Source organism: Xyrauchen texanus, chromosome 19 (genome assembly GCF_025860055.1).
Source record: "Xyrauchen texanus isolate HMW12.3.18 chromosome 19, RBS_HiC_50CHRs, whole genome shotgun sequence".
Taxonomy (NCBI): Eukaryota; Metazoa; Chordata; class Actinopteri; order Cypriniformes; family Catostomidae; genus Xyrauchen; species Xyrauchen texanus.
The window spans coordinates 15,411,096-15,437,209 of NC_068294.1; the positions used below are offsets into that span (position 1 = coordinate 15,411,096).

The window sequence follows — 26,114 nt, forward strand, 5'->3', positions numbered from 1 at the left end:
CGGATTCTGCTCACCTGTCACTAGGTGGAGGAGAACCGAACCCACTTTGCTGGGATAGTTCAATTACCACAGGTCATAAGGATGAACAAGGATGATGCCTTGTTGGCCATAACAATGCGGGACCTGTTTATTGACACTGTTTTCTATGAAGGTGAAATGGATGAGGATAAAGTCCAGGCTCCCTTCCTTTTCACCTTTGAGAGAATTGAGGACATGGAGTTTTTCATGCAGGAAATATATGATAAAAGTAATATTTGTGTGTTTTGCCTGCACAACCCTCACCTTTAACAAGTGAACTAATGGGGTAGATCTGGGTAAATATTGTTTTGTAAACTTTGTTTTGTATTGTCTTGTAGTTTTAGGGTTTGTAAAATGTCTTGTATTTTCAACCAATTAAAGTTTTGTGGGGAGAAAGTGTTCTTGAAACTTAATATACTATAATTCAGTTTTGTATCTTATATCTTATTATAAATTTTGTTCCTAGATTGAAGATTGATTTTTATGTTAGCTGTACATTTTGCTAATAAAGGTTAACAGAAATAAAATAAATACAGCAACACTTGAGGGCGGTGAAGTATGTGACAAATAAATTGTAAATTAAGTAACACTTCCAGTCTAATAAATGTTTCTGGAATATTTGTGTTTCTGCTAGTCTCAGAGCACACTTGTCCTCTTGATTTTTTCTTTAGTGTGTGACACGTGACTGGTTTCAGACTACTGAACAGGTTACTTATTACCATTTGATTAAGTGATTTGACTATCCAAATCTATATTCCATGTAAATTAAATTCACAACTACATTGCTGTACATGCATTCATTTTTCTTTTTGAGGTGGATATCCAAAGTGTAATCCAGATAAGACAAGCAAATAGGTGATCATTTTATTTTTGTATCACACCTGCAAGGGCAATTCAGTTCCCACGTTTAAAAGCAAATAGAATATTAGGAGCATCATTTATTACATTAATTTAATATGACTGAGATAAATTCACAAATAGCCTTAATACGATGGGGAAGAAAAAAAAGCAGGGGTGCACAGATAGTCTAGTAGTTCATGCCGTTTGTCGCAGAAACAATGCTATAGGGACGCAGATGGTTTCATTAGTCTGTTTCTGACGCGTGCTCTTGTCTTGAATAAAGATAAATGCATTGTCCATACCTTCAAAACAATTTTGGATAAGTCAAATCCATTTATTGTCCATTTGGATGTGCAAACAACAAATAAAACGAAAATAAATACTAAACCAAAATATCTGATTCAAAACATATTTTTGGGCATGAGCACAGTCTTGCACAATCCAATACTCAACACTGCACGGTCAAAAAGTTTGTTGACCTTCCATAAGCGCGCCTGTGACTCATCACCACCTTACTTAAATATACTAATACGCCCTCTAGTGTAACAACAAAAAAATACAATTCAAAATAATGGCTCCAACAAATGCCAAAAAATCATGAAAAATGTTAAAGAAAGGTCAGGCAATATCAGCTATGCCAGCATCTCCAGTTCCATGCCAATCTATGGTTACTTTGACCTAATCTTTGCGCATCAACAATTAAAAAAAATCAGCCATCAAGTTAACAGCCATCAGGTGGCGAAATGAGTCACTTCACTTGATCCATAGAGGTGGAGCTAGACTTGGTCAAGAGAGGAGGAGCTTACGTTGCTCTGCAGCGAGCACCTCGTGAAACTAACCGACCTCCGGGAGGCTGGGTTTAACGCTGTGTGTCCAAGATGGCGGGTTTCTCCATTGAAAGGTAAAACAAAGACTTTAATCCGTCATATCAGTCCGTTATTATGCACTCCATTGAGTTTCATATGTCTTCATTTTAAGATAACTGCTGTGCTGTTTGTATAAGTTCTGGGCATTGTAAACCTGCTGTAGGTGTTGACAGAGGAAGCCGATAGTGGAGGTGAATGCGTGGCTGTACCATCACTGGGATTATGGCGAATCATGTTTTTAATTCACAAGATATCAATGTCTTTATACACCTTTGTCGTCTATGTAATTGAATCATTGAGGATATTTAATCGCATTGATAGTTTGAGCATGCGTTGCAGCCGTTTGCATCTCATCCTGCCGTTGAAGATCTGTCGGTAGATAAAGACAATGAAAGGATTCTCATGAGATCTTAATTGGATACCGGTTGTACTTAAATTTACCAAGTTTGAAATGGACGTTTTGGATTTGGGCCTGGCTCTACATATCCAGCAAATATAGGAGTCCAAATGCTTGCTTCGTTTAAGTAGTTTATCGAGTTATTTATTGCAAAAACGGACAAATTTGTGGTAAAGTTTCGCTTGAATAGAAATATAATCTCTAAATGATCTTAATTTGTCATAATACTGTTTTCCTGGATAGTAAGTGTATGTTTAATATGCATATATCTCAAGTGAAACCTCGTTTTAGCTTCATTTTCTTTCAAGGAATGAATGAATGAATGAGTCCAGATTGTGAGTAGTGTCACATGTCTATCACAGACATGAAAATGAACTTTAAGGATGGTAAAGAAGGAAGTAAATTAAACACTGACTCTTATTGTGTTTGCCTCTTTCAGTAACTTCAGTGTATCCACCCGGCTCATATCACTATACAAACCAGATCTACTGTATAACAGTAACCCATTCAAATCCCAACTCTCTCCTGTTTCTTTAGGATGGGGCTGCTGTCTGTGGTCTGCCTGTCTCTGTTTTTCAGCAGCACATTTGCTGTGGACCGGGGAAACTTTAAAACCTGCGATCAGAGTGCCTTCTGCAAGTATGTCAGTTATACTGTAAATCTGTACATTTTCCAATAATCTCTGCAGCATAAATCCAGCATTGCATGTATGGGGGGTGATTCTCACAAAACCTGATAAGAAAATATCCTGGTCCTGTTTTACTCCAAAATCAAATGAAACAATATATTTAGCTTATTACTGAAGAAAGCCTGTTTTAAGGGCAAATACATTTATTTTTTTACATTGTGAATTTTTTTTATTATGAAAGTTCAGCACAATTTACCCTATTTGTCAATATCGTAATGTGGAATAAATCATACATGATTTAAAAAGTATTTAATCATCATATTATTACTCTTATTTTTTTTGATTTTAAAAATTAATTATTTATTGTTTTTTTTACTCTAATACATTACTGTGTTACATTTAATGAGAAACAATTGAAAACAATGGGAATATTAAAGCTATGTAAGATCTTTTGGTTAAAAATGAACAAACTAACGCTGGCTAGCACACCTGGAGTCTTATTAGGTTCCAGAAAATCAATGATTCTTGTCACTCTGTTTGTTCGTAGACGTCAACGGGCACTCAAACCGGGCCAGTCTCCATACAGAGCTCTTCTGGATACTTTGGAGCTTAGCAAATCTAGACTGACCCTCCAGCTCATCAATGACAACAACAAGGTCTGTTTCATGCTCTTTAACACTTTTCAATTTCTCAGGGCCATCTAGTTTTATTGCTGTTTAGTGGCATTATCATGTTTATTGAAGGTGGTTTGGAAAGGTTTAACATTTTATGATTTACTGTGTATTAAACTGAAATTGATTTGTGGGTATTTTAAGTGTTATCTTAGTTTTCATGAAAATTTGTTGTAGTTGAGTTTGTGTTTTTCAATTACCTTTGTTAATTTATTTCAGTTTCATATAATTTCAGTCCTGATTTGGGTCAATCTGTTCTTTCGCTCTATTTAGGTGCATTTACTGTTGGAGTTGTACAGACTGAAGGGAAATATGACACGGGTGAAAATAAATGAGCTGAGGCCTCTGAAGCCTCGCTTTGAGGTGCCAGACGTGCTCATAGCAGAGCCGCCTACTGAGCCGTGAGTGTCCCTCTGTTTTGAGAGCACACATTATTATTCAGGGAACACTCAACCACATGCGTGATTTAGTCTGTTCCTCTGATTAACCACGTCCCTCTTCTCATGCCTTTGCTTTCCATTTCTCTCCCTCTCTTTATCTCCAGTCTCTCAGTGTTGTCTCAGGATGATAATGGAGTTGTGTTGTCACTGGGAGCAGAGAGCCAGAGGTTGATTGTTAGTGCCCGTCCATTTAGGCTGGACATTATGAAGGGGCCAGAGGTGCTACTGTCACTTAACTCTCGTGGCCTGTTGGCCTTCGAGCACCTGCGGCTTCGCAAGGACACGTAAGCATTTGGCTTTATTTTCCATTTCAGCCGTAAGCAATTTGTTTTTACCCCTGCATGTTTTCTTACAGGAATATTCCTGGGTTTAGGGCAAGTTAAGCTTAGTCGACAGCATTTATCACATAATAGCATAATGTTGATTACCACAAAAATAAATTTAGACTCATCCCTCCTTTTCTTAAAAAAAGGCACTTACAATAAAAGTATATGGGGAGGATTTAAAGTCAGAAATCTTCATTTTTACGGCCATTTTGAATTTGAGGGATTATAGCATTACATCGTCATGGAAATGAAGTTGTAAAATTATAAAACGTTACACTGAATAGGTTAGTATGGGATTTTATCACACTAAAATCATGTTTACATGCATATTGTTCTACGGCTTGTGGCTATACTTTTGAAATAGTGAGTATTTTAATGTTTATGGATTGGCCCCATTTACTTTCATTTTAATTGTCTCAGATACATTTTTTTTTTTTTTTAAGAAAAGGGGCAACGAGTCAAATATTTATTTATTTTTGGTAATCAACATGACGCAAATGCTGACGATTGAGCTTAACTTATATTAAACCCAGAAAATTGCTTGAGTTTGTGAGAGTATGAATACTTTTATGCTGCTTTTGTCATTTTTGGAGCTTGAAAATGTTTGACCTTATTGACTTAAATTGTATCAACACCACATTAAACACAATGGGTCTCGATCATGAAACACAAGCAGAACTAATTTGTGTGTAAATCGTTTGTAAAGCTGGTCTGACATACATTTTTGTATTTTCATAACGTTAGTCGCTATGAACAATGCACTCCTGCTCCCGACCACGTGTAAATCGTGTGTTAGACGTCCAAATGTGGTGTTCTTTCAGACAAACTGCCATGACTACATTTTGATAGAAGTGAAATTAAGTAATGAAATGTTTTTTAATAAATTATTGAAATTAACCATAAAAACGAATAAATAATAAAAAAATAATTTCTTTGCTTTTACTTTAAAAAAACAAAATTGAGAAAAAAGTGACTGGCTAGGCATTTCTTTATATTTGATAAAAGCTCTTAGTTATCATCATTTAGGATAGGCATCAGTTAATCACATTCAGTTGACGTATGGTCAGTGGTAAAACCATAAACTAACACATCTCGGGCAGGTGCGTAAACAATTGAACGCAAAAAAAGAAAAAGCCTGCACACTGTTGTATAGCTTTTAAATCTGTAATATCTTTCAGCGTTTCGGCCAACTACCTTCAGGCATTCTATCAATTTCTTTGAAGATTGTTCCTGTTGTAAGGGAAGTATATCACAGTACAGTCTTGGATTTAGCCTACTCGAGAAGTTTCTCCAATGTTTCTGGCGATGCACTCAACTGAACCAGAGAAGGTGGTGAACATCCTGTCAGCATGAACTGAACAGTTTTTACATTAAGCTTCATGACAAACCATTTTTATTGACCTCTTGGACTAATTCACACAACAACCTATGATGACAGCAAAGATAAGTTCCTCACTTTCTTTTTGGATTTGAGTGTTTGCTAAATTTATATTTTACTATGAATGCACTCCATAAAAACTTTTAATACTTTTCGCATATTTGTCAGAATCTTCCTATTCTCATTTACTAGTGAGTCTGGTGCCTTCATTATGTGGTGTTTCATGTGCATGGATTATGATAATTGTGAATGAATGTGCATGCGCAAATACAGTACACAAGTTGTACTAACAAGTCTGGTGAATACAAACCATTCATAATTCCGGCAGAATGTTTTCTGGAAGCTCCATTATATGCTGAAATTACTCCCAATTCTTTTGTTTATTTACAAAATGTTCATGAATGAGGCCCATCATGTTTGTTAAACTACATGTCCATTACCTCAGTCACCAATTATACTTCAAGATTTTTTTGTTTCACTGTTTTTGTCAAGTACCTTCCTTATAATGCTTTGTGTCAGCTAATCAATCTTATGGTTGATTTCTTGTATCTGTGATTTTGTGCTAAAAAATAAGGTTCTCTTACGAGAGGTTCTCTCGTATTGCGTAAGCTAGCTTACGCTACGGGAAAGATTCATCTTTTCTGAGATATTGAAGCCAAAAAATTATCCTTAATTTTTGTATCCATTGTCAACGCAGTGCGGCAGCTGCAGACCTTGAGCGGGCTAGCTAGCGAGCTCATTGGTTGCTCTGTGGCAACTGCTGCAGCCTATAGACGAGCTTGGGCGAACTCGCATCCAATGAGAGGCGTCCGCGCGCTCCCTGCATCAAAGCCCGCCAAAATGGGCGTGACTAGAGTGCATATAAGCGTAGTTCGTAGGCTGGAACCCTGGTTTTCATTGACTGAAGCGAAAAGTCGCTCGTGGCGCGAGCGCGGCCGGCTACGCAATACTCGTTCCCTCATCTAGAGAGAACCGAGGTTACGTTAGGTAACAGATACGTTTTTTTATTGCTGATCAATACATGCAGTATATCTTTTATCTTGAGTTTTTGTTTTAAGTAAAACATATTTAATTTTCTCTGTAAATATCATTTATTTATATATCTTGTGTTGTCATATGAAATAAATGCTTGTGCCTTTTCATGTTCTCATTACAATTTTGTTCTCTAATTGGGTTGAAATTAATCATCTTTCATACACGTCACAGAATATAGAGTAATTTTGCTGCTGAAAGAATTTTGAAAGCAGAAAACAAATACTTAATGGCAATCATTTTCGACACTGTGAATTCCATTCTTTGTGTTTGTTTTATCACAGGCAAGCAGAGCAAGATGGTGCAGAAGTAAAAGAGAGTGTAGATGAAGCTCAGCAGCAGGATGAAGGGGACAAGGTCAGTTGATGTTTGTGTGCATTAGTGGGTGTGCTTTAGATAAATGACACGTAAGCCAGATTTAGTGTCACTATGCCACGTCTTCAGTTAGACTTATATCTTGCATATCCAGTTGCTGCACCCGATCTGGTTTAGCAGCTCTATGTTGCAGTTAGTTAACATTGAAATCTGTGAAGTAGTAACTTTAAAAGTGTGATGTGTTTTGATGATCATAACATAGATAACAGCATTTTGTTTTTGAGAAAGTCTGGAAGTAAAATGCCATCTGTTCAACATTTGTGGTCCTAATTATTGGCAGGTTTCTTTTTCTAGTTTATAGTGCTTGTTAATGAAAGCACAACTGTTACTATTACTTATGTTCAGGGTTGGGGATTTGAATGAACCCCTAACTCGGATGACATTTTGGCACCTCTGAAGGTGTCCTATAACGTGAGCTATAGCTACACACTAGAAGAGTGTCAACTTTGGGGCCATATTTGCCCTCTGAATTTGATTCTGGGGGGATTTTTTTCTTTATAAACATGTAAAAAAAAAATACAGCGTCATCCTTTTTTGTCAAGAGCCCATCTTCATTTCTGACTCCTGATTTGGGCCGTTAAGCAACAATCTAGTAACCCCTGGCAATTGCATAACAATGGGCTAACAAACTAAGGGTGCATCTCAATCAGCTCCCTATGTTATTAATCGGCACCCTCGTTGCATAAACAACACTCATTCATTTCCGTTGAAGATATTCAAATGTACAGTGTTATGAAAGATAAAATTGTATGTATGTAATATATATATATTATACATATGACATTTATTTTAAACCTACTTTTAAGATTTAAAGGATTGTTTCTCATTCATAGTCATTATGGATGGAAGACATTACAAACAACATCTCTTTTAAAGAGAAATTAAGGCATTGATTACATATATTTAAAGTTGTGCTCATCTTCTAATGACTTGAGAGACTTCAAAAGACATGACGACATTTCCGGTGAGGGAACATGGTGAGCAACAATGATTCATGAAGTTTCAGTGTACTGGAACGATTTTGTGATTGAAGCAGCCCTTAATATGGTTGACTCCCTGATCAGTGCCTTGACTACTGAACTAGGGAACTGATTGAGACGTGGCCTCAGAACACCCTAGTATTGTGGCATAAAGCTTTGCATTGGCAAGCACCACTCACTTTAAGAATTTAAAAAATTTAGTTTGTCTCTGCATTCTTTTTATTTAATATCTTTATTTTCCTTTCATAACAGGTTGAGGATGGAGAGAGTGAGAAAAAGGAGGATGGTCTATGGGAGGAGACATTTAAATCTCATACAGATACCAAACCAAATGGTATAGCAATTAAATTGATACAAAATGCATTATATTTTATATCCCCCTTTTATCCCAATTTGGAATACCAAATTCCCACTACTTAGTAGGTCCTTGTGGTGGTGTGATTACTCTCCTCAATCTGGGTGGCTGAGGACAAGTCTCAGTAGCCGCCGCTTCTGAAAAACTCAATCTTTTCACGTGCATGACACCGCGGAGACTCGCAGCATGTGGAGGTTCATGCTACTCTCCGCGATCCACGCATAACTTGCCACACGCCCCATTGAGAGCCCCTAATCTTGACTCGAGGAGGTTTCCCCATGTGACTCTAACCTCCCTATCAACCGGGCCAGTTTAGTTGCTTAAGAGACCTGGCGGGAGTCCCTCAGCACGCCCTAGATTCGAACTCACAACTCCAGGGGTGGTAGTCAGCATCTTTACTCGCTGATCTACCCAGGCCCCCCACAAAATGCATTATTAAAATGTGGATCTACCACTGTAATTTATGGTCGACTTCATCTCTGATATTCGTCGGTCTCAAATTGTTTCTTTTGCTAGGCCCCACATCGATCAGTTTAGACTTCTCCTTGCCTGGTGTAGAACACGTATATGGAATTCCAGAGCATGCGGACAACCTAAAACTCAAAACTACAGAGTGAGTAGACATCTTAATGGAGATATCAAAATGGCTTCCTATGAAATCTATAAGCAATGAAGTTGAACTGTTTCTTTTTTTTATTTTTCACTTGGTTTTTAGTGGTGGAGACCCATACAGACTGTATAATCTAGATGTTTTTCAATATGAACTCTATAACCCGATGGCCTTATATGGATCAGTACCTGTCATGTTGGCTCATAATACACAAAGAACCATGGGCATTTTCTGGCTTAATGCAGCTGAGACCTGGGTAGACATTAGCTCTAACACAGCAGGAAAGGTAAGAGAGATTTGATTTGTGAAAATGCTTCTATTTTGCATTTTTCTATTTGAACACAGATTTATTTTTTATTAAGAATAAAAGGTTTTGATTTTGTTTACATTTTGTAAAAGATTACGTTGACATTTTTTCTTTTTCTTACAGACCGTTTTTGGAAAGATGCTGGACTTCGTGCAAGGCTCCAGTGAGACGCCACAGACAGACGTCCGCTGGATCTCTGAGAGCGGCATCATCGATGTCTTCATCATGCTTGGGCCCACACCCTCAGATGTCTTCTCACAGTACACCTCTCTCACTGGTAGTACAACTTATGAGCTTTAAACTACATCAGACCAGTCACACATCTTTTGTCATTCTACAGTCTTGGGGAAAAAAAACAGTAAATATTAATATTGTGCTTTTTCACTCTCTAGGCACTCAGTCCTTCCCTCCCCTCGCTAGTCTGGCCTATCACCAGTGCCGCTGGAATTATAATGACCAGGAGGATGTGCAGTCAGTGGATCAGGGATTTGACCAGCATGACATCCCTTGTGACTTCATTTGGCTTGACATCGAGCATGCAGATGGCAAGCGCTACTTCACCTGGGATACACACAAGTTCCCTCAGCCTAAAGAGATGCTACAGGCTTTATTGGCCAAGAGGCGTAAGGTCAGCCTCAGTTGTTTGTTAAAATGTTTTTTTGAGTGTGGCTATTTAATTTTTTCAAAGATACAAAGTCAATTAATTGTGTCAATAATCTAACATCTCCCTCTAGATGGTGGCTATAGTAGACCCACACATCAAGGTTGATAGTAACTACAAAATCCACAATGAGATTACTTCTAAAGACTTCTACACTAAAAGCAAGGATGGTGGAAATTATGAAGGCTGGTGCTGGCCAGGTGAGCTTTTTTCATTATTTATTTGCAATTCTGAAGGTTGAGTTTTTTTTCAATAATTTTGAAATGTAACGCAGTCAGCAAAATGTTGGTGATAAACACTAGAAAAAGAAAATGCAATTTACTGATGTGTATTGGTACCTGTCAAGATTTATAGCGAATAAGTACTTTAGCTCTGTTTCTCACCCACAGCGATTTTATTCTTCAGAAGACAGATTAAACCACATGAGATGTACAGATTACTTTTATGCTGCATTTTATGTCCTTTTTGGAGCATGAGAGTTTTGAACCCCATTGACTTACATTGGATGGACAAAATCATACATCCTTAAAATCTAATTCTGTGTTCCACAGAAGAAAGTCATATGAATTTTAGATGGCATGAGGGTGATTAAATGATGAGGATTATAATTTTTGGGTCTCTTTAATATTGGATTCATTTGACTAATTTGAGTGCAACATTTTGTTCTGTGGATTGTAGCCCATTGATAGACTTATTTCTATGATATTAAATATATTGACTTCTTAATAAAAATTTTCATGCAATTAATTGGATAAGCATTAACGGCCCTATTAACTGCATCACTCATTGTTTTTTGGTCCGGTCTTGTCACAGGAAACTCCGGTTACCCAGACTTTACAAACCCAGAGATGCGGGCCTGGTGGGCCAGCATGTTCTCCTATGATCAGTATGAGGTTAGACCTTTCTGTTCTCATTTAAAGAGCACTAATCCAGATTAAAGACCTGAAACTAGACCATGTGGAGTATTAGATATTATGAGGAAGATGGATTTATTTAACCCTTGTACTTAAATTTAAAAAAGTTACTCATAGGTCCGTTTGAGGACTAAAAAATTAAACTGTCATAATAATATTATATATTAATATTATTTTCCAACATCAGTTCTGATCATAACTACGAAATATTCATTTTCAGAATTTTAACTCTTTAAATGGCAGTTTCTTTATATAATGACACTGTTGTTTTACATGCGCGGCACACACACACACACACACACACACGCACATTTCTCAATGCACTCATACAAAACACACGTTGACATCCTTACCAACACAATTTTAGTTGGATCATTTATTCAGTTGTCCTGCAGTGCTCTATAATACAGAAAATAGGAAAAAAGCATGTTTTTGCTCCATAGGCTAAACATTAGAAAAATGGCACCATCTGGAGGAAAATACAAAAAATTTAAATTTCGAAGCCAGGGCTCTGAAATGAAAGCAGAATATCATAGAATTCATGATTTTATGCTTTAATGGCACTGGAATCAATTATTGCAGTTTTAATGGGTTTCAATTGGTAATTTTTTTTTTTTTTTCCTTAACCTGTTAACCTGCACCCCCACTCAGGGGCTCACAGCTGAAAATGACATACCTGAATTAAAATAAATATAGCTCCTGAGAACAGTGTACCACAGGCACAATTAAGGTCTCTTTGGAAAGAAGACACTTGGCACTCTACTAACAATAAATCAGAGTTGATAATGCTCAAACAAATAAAAAGTTATAAAAGTTGAAGTGCCTCATAAATAATGTGAACTTCAAAAAATGTTTTATTATTTCATGTACAAATATATAAAAATAGACCTGGAGGAATCCAATTAGGTAAAGGATTGAAAGCCACAAGTCTCATCAGTTTATATTTCAAATTTGAGGAAGCTATAATGAAAAATGGGGTTCCTGCAAGCTTTTTTCCAAGACTATGTCAGTTCCCTTTCTCCCTCCCCTGCCCGAGGCACATCCCCAGAAATGACATCCCCAAACTAAAATAATTGTAGTTACTGAACAATTTGCTCTACATGCACAATTTAGACATATTTAAAAAGAAGACACTTTGGAGTTTATTACCCAAATGTAAAAGTTGAAAAAACTTACACCGAAAAACATTTATAGAATTTAAAGTGTCTTGAAGATAATTTGTACTGCAAGTAACATTGCATTATTTTATGAAAAAATAAATGAAAACAAACCTGGAGGAATCCAGTTAGGTAATTGATTGAAAGCCACAAGTCTCATCAGTTTATATTTCACATTTGAGGAAGATATTATGAAAAATGAGATTTCTGCAATATTTTTTCCAAGACTATGTCCAGGTACCAAGAAGCCTCCTTGGATACCTCAAAAAGCAACCTAATGACCAAATGTTATGAAGGGTACTGCAAGCTATTTTAGTCATCATATACACTGTTCCATGCTTTTTCAGTTATAAAATAATCCACACAGCTGTTGCATGGGAAAGAATGGAAAGATAATTAGCACCGCATGTCAAGTAAATAATTCTGTATAGTTTTTATGTGGCTGGCCATTCAATCAACAATCAAACTGATGGGCAGTCGTTTAGACAGCATTCATAAATCAACAATCAAACTGATGGGCAGTCGTTTAGACAGCATTCATAAATCAACAATCAAACTGATGGGCAGTCGCTTAGACAGCATTCATACTAAAGGTCGCCCATACAATCAAACTGATGGGCAGTCGCTTAGACACGTATAATGTGTGCATGTTACATAGCAACTCACCGATGTAAAATTGGACCATCTTTTCCGGCCCTCAAGCATATCACCCTCGACGCTGTCTTCACTCTCCTCAATTTCGTCATCGCTGCTTCGAAAGTGATCGCAAATAAAACATCTTCAGCAGAAAAAACTTCTTTTGACGATCCATTTGATGAGATAATCCGTCCAGTAAGTAAGACGCGAAAACAGATGTTGACTGGGGAACCGTCTTTTTACTATGGCTTGTTTGTTGTCAAATGACGGGGTGTGGTCACAGCCTACGTCGCAGGTTAGCTCCTCAATCGAGAGTGGCTGATTCAAATAAATAAAAAACATCTTGTTCGCGAGGAATTTAGACTTCCGGTATCGTTGGAATCGTGCACTGCTTGGCTACATTTTCTATCAGTCATATAATTTCAATTCTTTCATTGGCTTTCGTTGTAAAGACAAAATAATAGGATCAGCATATCATGACATCAAAAAACTGACCGCAGTGTTTGGATATTTTGACCTATATATTGCCTATCTTTGTATTTGTGTGTGTGTGTGCGGTCTTAATTTGTTCATTACACTCTAAGCAACACACCCATATAACGTTCGGCTACCGGAGTCTGTTTTTATGCATAATTTTATTGCATAACCGACAAGTATGATACTTCACCCTGAAGAAACTTCGATGTAAACAAAGGAATAACCATCGATGTTACAACGTTATTGTTTCTTTGGACTAAAAATGCTCTATGGGATGTTATTCAGTGGACCCTCACCTTTCCATTCAATCTGGAACTTTTAGCAGTGGATGCGTGTGTGGCTCGTTATTACGACACTACTGGTATGTACTCCGTTTTTGATTACGTGTGTTTTGATCTGTACTGCTTACATAAATGCAAGAAATACATTCGTTATAAGCTTTTCATCGAAAAACAGAGCTCTATCATCGATGCTTGAGGCTTACACCTTTAAAATGATATATAGTTTGCCAAGATTAATGATGTTCTTTCATGTTAAATCTATTCATAAACATTAAACTTGTGGGGGGAAAAAACTCTTCCGTGCGCTGGCGCTCTGGCAAAGGTTAACAGGTTAAGGTCCTGAGTGTAACTATTTTGTATACACAGTGATTTTAGAGGTATTAAGGGAACTGAGGTTGAAATTTCAAAATGTATAAAAAAAAAAGAAGGAAAAAGACAAAAATGTTCAAGAATGTTCGCACAAGGGTTAAGCTGCAATTGTTACTCTTAATCGTCTCTCCAATCATCTTGCCGATACAGGATGTGGTGATGCTTTTATGCTTCATTTCCCTTCTACATGTGTCAAGTGTTTACGCTCAATCAGTTTGAAAAAATAAGTACAAAGCGTTTTAATTCAGAGTAAGCACAAATGACTGTCTCAGGAAGGAAGAGAAGCAGCCATGCCAATGCATAGTTTGATGATAGAATGTATTAACAAACTCCTCATCAATACCTTTTAAAACAGAAACAGTAATGCTATTAGAACACACTTGTATGAAGTGAGTAATTGTGCTTTAAAAGTGACAAGGACAAAAACACTGTCACAAGTTTACATGTTGCTTTTCAGGGCTCAATGGAAAATCTTTATACTTGGAATGACATGAATGAGCCATCTGTGTTCAATGGCCCAGAGGTCACTATGCATAAAGATGCACTCCATGGAAGCTGGGAGCACCGAGATGTACACAATATCTATGGACTTTACGTGGTGAGGAACTCTGCATGATATGTAATATGAAGAACTAATCAATCTATTAAGATTTTAAAACCACTGGAAGAGGAACAACCCTCACTAATGTTGACGCTATGTTTATTATACTCTACCACCTGCAATGATGATTTCATGTGAATGGTTGTTCAAAAATAGATATGGTTAGTCTGTCTTAAGTTCCACTTATTGTTTCAGCAAATGGCCACTGCTGAGGGTCAGATCCAGCGATCTGGTGGAGTTGAAAGGCCATTTGTGCTGACCAGAGCCTTCTTTGCTGGATCTCAGAGATATGGTGAATTCATATAGTAGTTTGTGAACATCTCAAAGCTCAAGAGATATATTTGTGTTATCATTTTAGTCTACATATGCACTTGGAGAGCAAGTTACATGGTCTCGTTGTGTTTGTCAGGTGCTGCCTGGACTGGCGATAATGCAGCTGAATGGGAACATCTCAAGATTTCTATTCCCATGTGTCTCAGTCTGGGGCTTGTGGGCATTTCTTTTTGTGGAGGTCAGTCAAAAACCTTGATATTCTATTTAAATGTCACCATAGTACCTTTTTGTAGCACTCAAGATATTACTTTAAATGCAATTCCATAGAACAGATTTCTACTTGGACCTTATGACAAGTTTAAGAGCCAGTAGGCTTCTGTTACGTCTAAATTTACTTGCTTGTCAGTTGCAGGTTGTATTAGGGGTAGTATGGAGGACCGAATCTGATGATATTAAAAGTAAACATGCAAATATATTTGCAAAGCAATAAAAATTATACATTTCTCATTCTAGAAAACATTTGATTCAAACACTCTTACTATTAAAAGATCAGTCATCATGTTTTTGGTCATTATTCCTAGAAGAGAAAGATGCATTTTAATGCATATCTTTTGTAATTACATTTTGCAAACTTTTAAAAGTAGGGATCCACCGATACCACTTTTTCTGTTCTGATTCTGATATCGGAAGTCTCAGTATCGGACGATCCAATACCAGGGTTGTTTTTTTGCATAATCAGTTTAGAATATCTTTACATTATTGTGTGGATCTAATTGGATGTGCTCTTTAATATGTAAAGAAACACAAACCTCAAACTACTCATTATTTCAATATAAATGTAAGAAACACTTAATTATTAACTAATTTACTGGATAATGAAGCAGCAAAATAAACGATAAGTCCAGTATCAATAGAACATTTTATTTTTTTTGCAAAAGTTTTTCAACTTTTATCTGGATTTTAAAGGATTTTGTTCATTTAGTTGTAAGATATCAGCTCACTTTTCAGTTATTTTTTGGAACCCATTCAACTTAAATATTATTATTGTGTGTGTATGTGTAAAATATGTATATATATATATATATATATATATATATATATATATATATATATATATATATATATATATATATTTTTTTTTTTTAATTTATTTCTAATAGTAATATTTCCCAATAATGCACCTTTTAACTTTTAAACCCTCATGCTTTTATTTTGACATTCTGAACTCTCCAGGAAGTCCTGTGTGTGTCTGTTTGTAGGCAAGTTCACAGTAGTTTAATTCGTTTATTCAGATTCTGGTAAAATGCAACTCTGGTGCCGTTCTAAATTCATATTATAAGTGAACCAAACTAGCATCTACTTCTCAGATGTTATTCATGAGTAGCGCTCAAATATTGCGCGCCGCTGTGAATGCTAAAAATAGGCACGAGTGTGTGTGTGTGTGTCTGTGTCAACTGAGCAGCGCCATTCGATAACGTGCTGGAGCTGTGTGTGGTTTTTATATATTTACTTATTAAACACAGCCTTTTGTGATTCACAGAGCTATCGCATGTCTTCAAATGGCTTTGATTAAAATTCACGAGTCATATGAACTACTTTAATTGTGTTTTGTTTTTTTGTTTTTTTTTATGTCATTGTTTTGAGCTTGACCGTAACGAACATGACTAAAAAAAACATTATTGGATTTGGATCGGGCTCGTCGGACCGATACACAATCCATCTAAAAGCTTACGTATTGGAGCCACTACCGATCCAGGTATCTGATTGGTGCATCCCTATTTAAAAGTACGAGTACTAATGCACTGAAATGTAAATTGTAGGCCACACTGGGCCAAAAACCCATTTATTATTTTAAATTGGATTTAAATTAAATTATTCTGAGTGTTCTACTGAAACCATTTTTCTCTAACTACACATTTCATCATAAAATAGATTAGGCCGTTGAATTGAGAAGAATAGCAGAGCACTGAAAAATGCTCTTAACATTCTAATGACCAAGAAAGCGATCACTTCTCTTCTGGGGATGTGGACGTTAATGTGCAACATAAACAATGCTTTTCTCTGTTTTTGTTACTACTTTTTAAAGTAACAGTTTCTGTAAAAATATCAGCCAACATTTGTCTTTTTCTTTTTTTTTTTTTTTTTTTTGTATTTTGGCCAAAAACGTAATTTTGGTGCATCCCTACCAGGGTTCCATGGTATTCATCTTCAACCGCTTCAGGGTTATTCTATGTAAAATCAATCAAATTTCAGAAAGTTTTCAGGCTAAAGTTTTGATTGTTAATTATTTTTTAATTTTTTGCCAATTTCTTTATTTCCTTATTTTTGTGATTAACAATCATGTGAGGATTTAGTGTTTCTAAATCTTTAATCATCGACAATATTCATCCATATTTTTATTCTCACTTCGATTTGATATTTTGATTAGATAAAGTGTTCTAAATTGAGGTGAGGGCATCCAAAGAGAAATGTGACTATGGAAATTTGCCCTGTCAGCACAAACATTGTCTCCAACTTCATATCTGATAATAATAATAAAAAAATCTATTCCTTATTAAACCTCATCTGGTAAAACATACTATATACATATATATTATACAGTGCATCCAGAAAGTATTCACAGCGCTTCACTTTTTCCACATTTTGTTATGTTACAGCCTTATTCCAAAATTGATTAAATTCATTATTTTCCTCAAAATTCTATAAACAATACTCCATAATGACAATGTGAAAGAAGTTTTTTTGAAATCTTTGCGAATTTATAAAAAATGAAAACAAATCACGTGTACATAAGTATTCACAGCCTTTGCCATGACACTCAAAATTGAGCTCATGTGCATCCTGTTTCCATTGAGATGTTTCTACAACTTAATTGGAGTCCACCTGTGGTCAATTCAGTTGATTGGGCATGATTTGGAAAGGCACACACCTGTCTATATAAGGTCCCACTGTTAATGGTGCATGTCAGCACAATCTGATCCATGAAGTTCAAGGAATTGTCCGTAGACCTCTGAGACAGGATTGTATCGAGGCACAGATCTGCAGCATTGAAGGTCCCAATGAGCACAGTGGCCTCCATCCATAAATGGAAGAAGTTTGGAACCACCAGGACTCTTCCTAGAGCTGGCCGCCTGGCCAAACTGACAGATTGGGGGAGAAGGGCCTTAGTCAGGGAGGTTACCAAGAACCTGATGGTCACTCTGACAGAGCTCCAGCATTTCTCTGTGGAGAGAGGAAATCTTCCAGAAAAACAAGTGTTTCCAAGGGGGGACAAACCGGCGGCATGGTTTTGTGTGCCCAAGTCTCATCGATGTGCAAAGGCTATCCCGTCTGGCCCAAACTGACAGAAGGTCTACTGTAGCACAGAAAATTTTAATGATGGTTCTGGGAGGAATGTGTCACAACACACAGTGCATCGCACCCTGCTGTGTATGGGTTGTGTAGCTGCAGACCTGTCAGAGAGCCCATGATGACCCCTGTCCACCGTCGCAAGTGCCTACAATGGGTACACGAGCTTCTGAACTGGACCTTGGAGCAGTGGATTAAGGCTGCCTAGTCCGATGAGTCCCATTTTCTTTTACATTACATGGATGGCCATCTACGTGTGCGCCATTTACCTGGGCAAGGCAGTGCACCAGGATGCACTGTGGGAAAATGACAAGCTGGTGGAGGGAGTGTGATGCTCTGGGAAATGCTCTGCTGGAAACCCTGAGTCCGGCCATTCATGTGGCTGTCAATTTGACCCGTGCCACCTACCTAGACATTGTTGCAGACCAGGTACACCCATTCATGGTAATGGTATTCCCTGATGCAGTGGCCTCTTTCACTAGGATATTGTGCACCCTTCCACACTGCACACATTGTTCAGGAATGGTTTGAGGAACATAATGAAGAGTTCAAGGTGTTGCCCTGGCCTCCAAATTCCCCAGGTTTCAATCTGATTGAGCATCTGTGGTATGTGATGGACCAACAAGTCGACCCACAGCGACTCCACCTCGCAACTTAACAGACTTGAAGAATATGCTGCTAATGTTTGGGTGCCACTATCAGTCAACCTCTAATTTTTAAACCGATAGGTAGGTCTGTTACTATTATCAGTTGATAGAATTACCCACTAGTTTATAGATTGCTTCAAATCTAACAGACTTGGACTGAAAGCCATAAAACTACAATTTTGATTACATGGGGTCTTTAATCCTACAACAAATCAGACTGAAAGAGTAATGAATATACTCAGCTTTGAAGATTGAACTGAATGCTTTATGCTGGAGATTGTCTGCTTGGATAACATTTTCAGTAATCATGACATTTATCTTTCTTACACACAGCTGATGTAGGTGGCTTTTTTAAGAATCCCAGCACTGAGCTGCTGGTTCGCTGGTACCAAACGGGGGCCTATCAGCCATTCTTTCGAGCTCATGCTCATCTAGACACCCCACGCAGGGAACCCTGGCTCTTTGGCCCAGAGAACACAGCAATCATCCGGGAGGCTGTTCGCCAGCGTTATGCCCTGCTGCCATACTGGTACCAGCAGTTTTACAATGCACACAAAACCGGAATGCCTGTCATGAGGTGAGTGAGGTCCATTTGGTCAGTGAGCAACTTTTCTGTTCTTTTTAATTGAAATAATCTCACATAGCCCTTTCATGGGGTGAAATTATCTCTTTGTTTGTAATTTGACAGTTTATCATTCAACAATAATGGTACCCAAAAGTACCATGATATTACCATGTTTTTATCATTATTCCAAGCTACTTCAAAGAATGCATGTAAATACAATGGCACAGTAAACAAATATGGGAATTCTGTACTAGTGTTGTCAAAAATATAGATATTTCGATAAATATCGATACTGAAATATCTGAACGGTACCAATACTAATTTCCCTAAGTATCGATACTAGCCGAGCTGTCACTTTCACTGCTCTCCAAAGGCGCGTTGACAAACACCACACACACTCGCACTCCTCTCATTCGCTCTGGTTAAATAGCAAAAGTGAAGTGAATGTAAAGATGGCGAGTGCATGCGGCGCCCCCGCGACCAGTTTTGTTTGATAAAGAACACAGCAGGAGTGCTATCTGGAAATATTTTTGATATGAAGCCAGACATCCCAAGTCTCCCGGAAGTTCCGGGAGTCTCCCGCATATTGATAGCTTCTCCCTGATGCCCGCAATTTAGTTCAAATCTCCCGGAATCTATAGCGCACATGCGAGACAGAACATACTGCACGCATAACATAGCGCGCACACAACATACATAGCGCGTGCACGGCAGAGAGGGAGAGAGCGAGAGACCTTATGAAAGCTACTCAACCCCAACCCCCCCCCTTTTGACGTTTAAGTATCTTTTGTTGAGATTTGATTTGACTTGGAAATACAAAAGATTGCACTTTTTATTTACTTGCACTTTATTGGTTTTTGAATGTATGGCAATCTGAGAGGCTTTTGAACAAGTGTAATACCTCAGGACATTTTGTTCATGTAAAATATACCTCATTGTCATGTTCTAGACAGTTCTACCCTCTTAATATTGTGGCAGTTTTTTTCTCTGTGGTATCGAATATGGTATCGAATATCGATATTTTTCAAGGTATCGTATCGAAGTTAGAAATTCTAGTATCGTGACAACACTATTCTGTACCATGGTATTACCATCTGATTCCATCGCTGTACTGCGACAGTACTTTAAGGGTAATCTGAGATCAATCAGAGTCTGATCTCAGTGAATGCTTGTTTAGGATTTTGTTTACTATTTTAAGCCACTTTAATGTTTTTTTGCAGTCACAAGTGTGATTCCATTTCACATAAATTATCTGTTTCTTGTCAGACCTCTGTGGGTCGATTATCCCAAGGACACAGTGACATTCACCATTGATGATGAATTCCTCATAGGTGAGAGATAAGAACTTTCTACATTTCTCAAATATCCACCAGAATGTATTGCTTGATAAAATCTGGTTCTGTTTTCAGGGAGTTTGTTGGTTCACCCAGTCACTGAGGAAGGATCTCGTGGCGTCACAGCATACCTGCCTGGAGCTGGAGAGGTGCTACTTGTGTTTTGTGATTAGTTGTAACTTCAATGTTATTTAAATGTTATTTATGTTTAGCTGCCTAGCATTTCACACTCACCCCAACGCTTGATCTTATTTTTCTGTTTTCATATTTAGGTTTGGTACGATGTCCACACCTTCCAGAAACACAACGGCGCACAGAATCTGTACATCCCAGTCACTCTTAGCTCTGTAAGAGCCTTTCATTTTAGGAAAAAAAATTGCAACATTATATAAAACTTTTGGTTTAATTAGGGTTTTTATGTCTCTCTTAGATCCCAGTGTTCCAGCGTGGTGGCTCTATCATCCCTAGGAAGGATAGAGTACGAAGGTCTTCTGCATGTATGGAAAATGACCCATACACGTTGTATGTGGCCCTCAGTCCTCAGGTACAGAGCTGTCTCTTAACTAGTTAAATTTAGGGCTGTCGATATTGCATTAAAAACACAATCAATTAATCATGTCCCCCTGACCGTTATTAAGAATATTCCTACCATCGGAACCTTTAAGAATTTGAAAATCAACAATACATTGCCTTCTAAATTCACTTGTTGTATTATTGCTTTACTCATCTGTCACACAATAATGTAATACATTTAAATGATCTGAATTGTTATTTTTCTTATATATATTTAAAATGATGTAAAAATAACTATTTATAATACATTTTAATTATTTAATCATTGTATATTTAATTGTTGTTTCTTATAAATATGCGTATGTTGCACAGCGTAAAATCAATGTTTGTTTAACGAACTCTTTCCTTTTTATTAGAAATTTGCTGAAGGAGAGCTCTACATTGACGATGGCCATACTTTTGACTATGATACAAAGAAAGAATTCATTCATCGTAGCCTCACATTTGCCAACAATGCTCTCACCTCTAGGTATTCTGTTAACCTCTCCTTTTCCTGTCTTTCTTTTCTCCCTAAATATATACAGTATACACACTCACCAGCCACTTTATTAGGAACACCTGTACACCTACATATTCATGTGACTATCTAATCCGCCAATTGTGTGCCAGCAGTTCAATGCATAAAATCATGCAGATACGGGTCAGCAGCTTGAGTTAATGTTCACATCAACCATCAGAATGGGTAAACAATGTGATCTCAGTGATTTGGACTGTGGTATGATTGTTGGTGCCAGATGGGATGGTTTGGGTATTTCTGTAAATGCTGATCTCCTGTGCCTACTGCAGCCTCAGCTTTCTGTTCTTGGCTGACAGAAGCGGAACCTGACGTCTTCTGCTTCTGTAGCTTATCTGCCTCAAGGTTTGACATTTTCTGTATTCTGAGATGCTATTCTGCTCACTACAATTGTACAGAGTGGTTATCGGAGTTACCATAGCCTTTGTCAGCTTGAACCAGTCTGGCCATTCTCCGTTGACTCTCATCAAGGCATTTCAGTCCACAGAACTGCTGCTCACTGGATGTTTTTTTTTTTTTGTTTTGGCACCATTCTGAGTAAATTCTAGAGACTGTTGTGCATGAAAATCCCAGGAGATCAGCCGTTACAGAAATACTCAAACCAGCCCATCTGGCACCAACAATCATACCACGGTCCAAATCACTGAGATCACATTGTTTACCCATTCTGATGGTTGATGTGAACATTAACTAAAGCTGCTGACCCGTATCTGCATGATTTTATGCATTACACTGTTGGCACATGATTGGCTGATTAGATAATCACATGAACATATAGATGTACGTGCGTGTGTGTGTGTGTGTGTGTGTGTGTGTATTAGAGCTGTTGGAATTAAATGCGATTTAATTTTAAAAGATTAACCTGTTCATTTTTCTAAGATTAACACATTTACCATTAATATGGCATAAACATTTGTGTGAAGGGTGGAACCTTTGTAATGTGTCTGCCCGGAGTCATTACACTGACGCACACTTCACAACAAACATTGCGCCAGAGCCGTTGTACCAAGATGACCCTACATGCATAAAACGGCGTAGCGCGGCAGGATAATGTCATAATATTCTCCTATGACAGAGCTGCGGAAGTTGTTATCTCAGTAAATAAAAGAATCTTTGACCGTGCTTCCCTGTCAGTGTTAAAATGGAGAAAGGAGCTCTTAGCACTGTATGATGTACTAGCCTAGATGGGATTTGTAACATGCATTTTAATTACCACACAAGCAAGTCAAGTCTTAACTATCAGAAAAATGCAGAAAGAGACGTTTTTGTCTGGAATCGCTTTTCATAGTGAGTGCAAAGCTTGACGCCCTGATGTGAATCATGAACGCGACCTCACCATTGCTCTAACAAAGTATAGTCTACCGGCAGATTATTATGAGAGTATTGCAATAAATATGCAACCTATGGGGGGGACTAGTTCTTTTAATTTCTCAAACTCTCACTTTGGGACACGTTTAATGTTACTCGAATTGGTGCTATTTTAGTGCATTTCTTGTGGAAGGCTTTGTTTGGAACATGTTAATAAAGCATTTTATTGTTTTCTTAAGTTGGAAATAAATGCATTTTGACAAAAAAGAATATGTGGTGTCAAATTTCAGCACTTTTAAAATCTGCAATTAATCGCGATTAACTACAAATTATGCTATTTATCGATATTAAAAATTTAAATGGACTGACAGCACTAATATACAGTATCTCACAAAAGTGAGTACACCCCTCGTATTTTTGTAAATATTTGATTTATATCTTCATGTGAAAACACTGAAGAAATGACACTTTGCTACAATGTAAAGTAGTGAGTGTACAGTTTGTATAACAGTGTAAATTTGCTGTCTCCTCAAAATAACTCCACACACAGCCATTTAATGTCTAAACCGCTGGCAACAAAGGTGAGTACACCCCTAAGTGAAAATGTCCAAATTGGTCAATATTTTGTGTGGCCACCATTATTTTCCAGCACTGCTTTAAACCTCTTGGGCATGGAGTTCACCAGGGCCTCACAGGTTGCCACTGGAGTCCTCTTCCACTCCATGATGACATCACAGAGCTGGTGGATGTTAGAGACCTTGTGCTCCTCCACCTTCCGTTTGAGGATGCCCCACAGATGCATCAATAGGGTTTAGATCTGGAGACATGCTTGGCCAGTCCATCACCTTCACCCTCAGCTTCTTTAGCAAAGCAGTGGTCGTCTTGGAGGTGTGTTTGGGGTCATTATCATGCTGGAATACTGCCCTGCAGTCTCCGAAGGGAGGGGATCATGCTCTGCTTCAGTATGTCACAGTACATGTTGGCATTCATGGTTCCCTCAATGAACTGTAGCTCCCCCGTGCCGGCAGCACTCATGCAGCCCCAGACCATGACACTCCCACCACCATGCTTGACTGTAGGCAAGACACACTTGTCTTCGTACTCCTCACCTGGTTTCCGCCACACACGCTTGACACCATCTGAGCCAAATAAGTTTATCTTGGTCTCATCAGACCACAGGACATGGTTCCAGTAATCCATGTCCTTAGGCTGCTTGTCTTCTGCAAACTGTTTGCAGGCTTTCTTGTGCATCATCTTTAGAAGAGGCTTCCTTCGGGGACGACAGCCATGCAGACCAATTTGATGCAGTGTGCGGCGTATGGTCTGAGCACTGACAGACTTTAATGGCTGTGTGTGGAGTTATTTTGAGGGGACAGCAAATTTATACAGTTATACATGCTGTACACTCACTACTTTGTAGCAAAGTGTCATTTCTTCAGTGTTGTCACATGAAAAGATTTAATCAAATATTTACAAAAATGTATGTGTATATGTGTGTGTTTTTTTTTTTACATTATACTATATAAAAAGTTTTGTTATCATTTCTTGCATAACTCAGGAGCCTGTGTCCAGAGTGTAACTTCACTACACCCTCATGGATTGAAAAAGTTTTCATTTTGGGGGCTAGAAAACCCAGCAAGGTTATTCTGAAGATGGATGGTAAGCTATTTATTCAGCTCTTCTCAATCACAACATTGGAAATGTTTTATTAAAATTGCCTTCATGCTAAAGATGAAATGGACTGCAAATTACTCCCTAATCTTATCGCGTTCTGTCAAACAGGCAAAGAAACCTCTGTAGAGTTTGAGTTTGATGCCTCCATGTCAGTGTTAACCCTTCGTAAACCTGGGATGAACGCCGGGGCCGACTGGACCCTGCAGCTGCAGTAGTGCACTGGAGCTCTACAGCAGCCAGGGCCTGATGAGATAGACCCCAAAAAGAGAATCAAGAATTTCATTATTACTTCATGAACATACAAACACACTGAGGACGCAGAATCAATATGACAAAATTAAGAAGTGTATTAGAGATTCTATGTTCTGGGTCAGAAATATCTCAGTGCTCAAAAGAAATGGATCCAACTGGCAGGGTCAGACAGTAAATTCTTTCCATTTTTAAATGTATTGAAATGTCATTTATCACTTAAATGTTTTGTTTTTAATTCCATGTTGTGAAAAAGTAGTGTTAAAGTCACATTAATTAAATCGTCATACAAGGCAGAAGATTTTTGTGAGATGAATGTATTTAAACCCTCGCAGTGCACAGCGGAAATCTGAATTATTACTGGAGCAATTTGGTCTTTGACAAATCCTACCTTTTAAAAAAAGGACAACACATCAGGTCCACAAATCATAACTGCATGTACCACAATTTTAATCATGTTTAAGCTCCAGTAAATGGTTTATCTGTGATCACAATCGCACGTCAAGGGTTTTTGAATTTCAAACAAGTTAGTCCTTTACTGGAGACTAATAATGAGCAGGATGTGCTCATGGCTTGGTTTAATAGGGGACTTTTGGGTTTGGAATATTTTTCAAGGGTTTATTTCTTGTTGATTAATTTTTGTTTCTAAGTGCACTTGTCAGGTGGGTTGGGACAGGGTGATTATGTTTTGAGCCCAGCACTTATAATTATTCCAGTCTCATGTACTGTGATGAAAAAAGATTTTGTACAGTTAATTTCAAGGTCATCAATTATAGAATGATAAATATCATGTCCAACAGAGTGACTTAAATGTTTTAAACAGAGCGCCTTGTTGAAAAGGGCTTTGTGTGTATTCCTGCTAAATCATCTCATGTGAACGCTCTGTTGTTGATTTTCCATTTTATGGTTTAATTAAATTTTTGCAGGTGACCCTGAAAGCTGTTGAGACTGAATATAATGTCTAATGTTTTTATAAATGGGTGTTCAAATAAGATGGTAATAAAGATTAACTGTACATTCCCAAATGCTTTCATTTGCTTTTTTCCCCTCATATTTTTGGAAGTGAGGTTTACTTGATTTGTTCACTCAAATATTCAATTTGAAGACGTTTGCTTTTTTTTCAAGCTTTTTTTGCTTGATGGCTTGCTAAATTAAAAAATGATTGGGAAAATTATCCAACACTGAATTACAAATAAAAGTTAGACTTTTCCTAGTATTGTTTAGTTTTCAGTTTTAAGTAGTTAATTATTCCTTAATTTCAGTTTGTAGTGGGCTCATAAGTGCTTGGTTATAAAATGCAGAAGGTTTTG

General features: G+C 37.6%; 1 protein-coding gene across 1 annotated transcript; it reads left to right on the top strand.

The window, feature by feature from the left end:
• The first annotated feature begins 1,634 nt into the window (after nucleotides 1-1,634).
• ganabb (glucosidase II alpha subunit b) lies at nucleotides 1,635-25,823 on the top strand. Its single transcript, XM_052150062.1, has 24 exons — nucleotides 1,635-1,759; nucleotides 2,659-2,760; nucleotides 3,297-3,405; nucleotides 3,694-3,821; nucleotides 3,965-4,144; nucleotides 6,881-6,953; nucleotides 8,204-8,285; nucleotides 8,823-8,919; nucleotides 9,022-9,202; nucleotides 9,347-9,500; nucleotides 9,616-9,851; nucleotides 9,958-10,084; nucleotides 10,698-10,777; nucleotides 14,176-14,316; nucleotides 14,515-14,611; nucleotides 14,729-14,830; nucleotides 18,921-19,164; nucleotides 20,419-20,483; nucleotides 20,562-20,635; nucleotides 20,759-20,833; nucleotides 20,917-21,030; nucleotides 21,416-21,528; nucleotides 24,440-24,540; nucleotides 24,664-25,823. Exons 1-24 carry the CDS (start codon nucleotides 1,737-1,739, stop codon nucleotides 24,768-24,770), a joined length of 2,805 nt encoding a protein of 934 aa, XP_052006022.1. The 5' UTR covers nucleotides 1,635-1,736; the 3' UTR covers nucleotides 24,771-25,823.
• The last annotated feature ends 291 nt before the right edge of the window (nucleotides 25,824-26,114 follow it).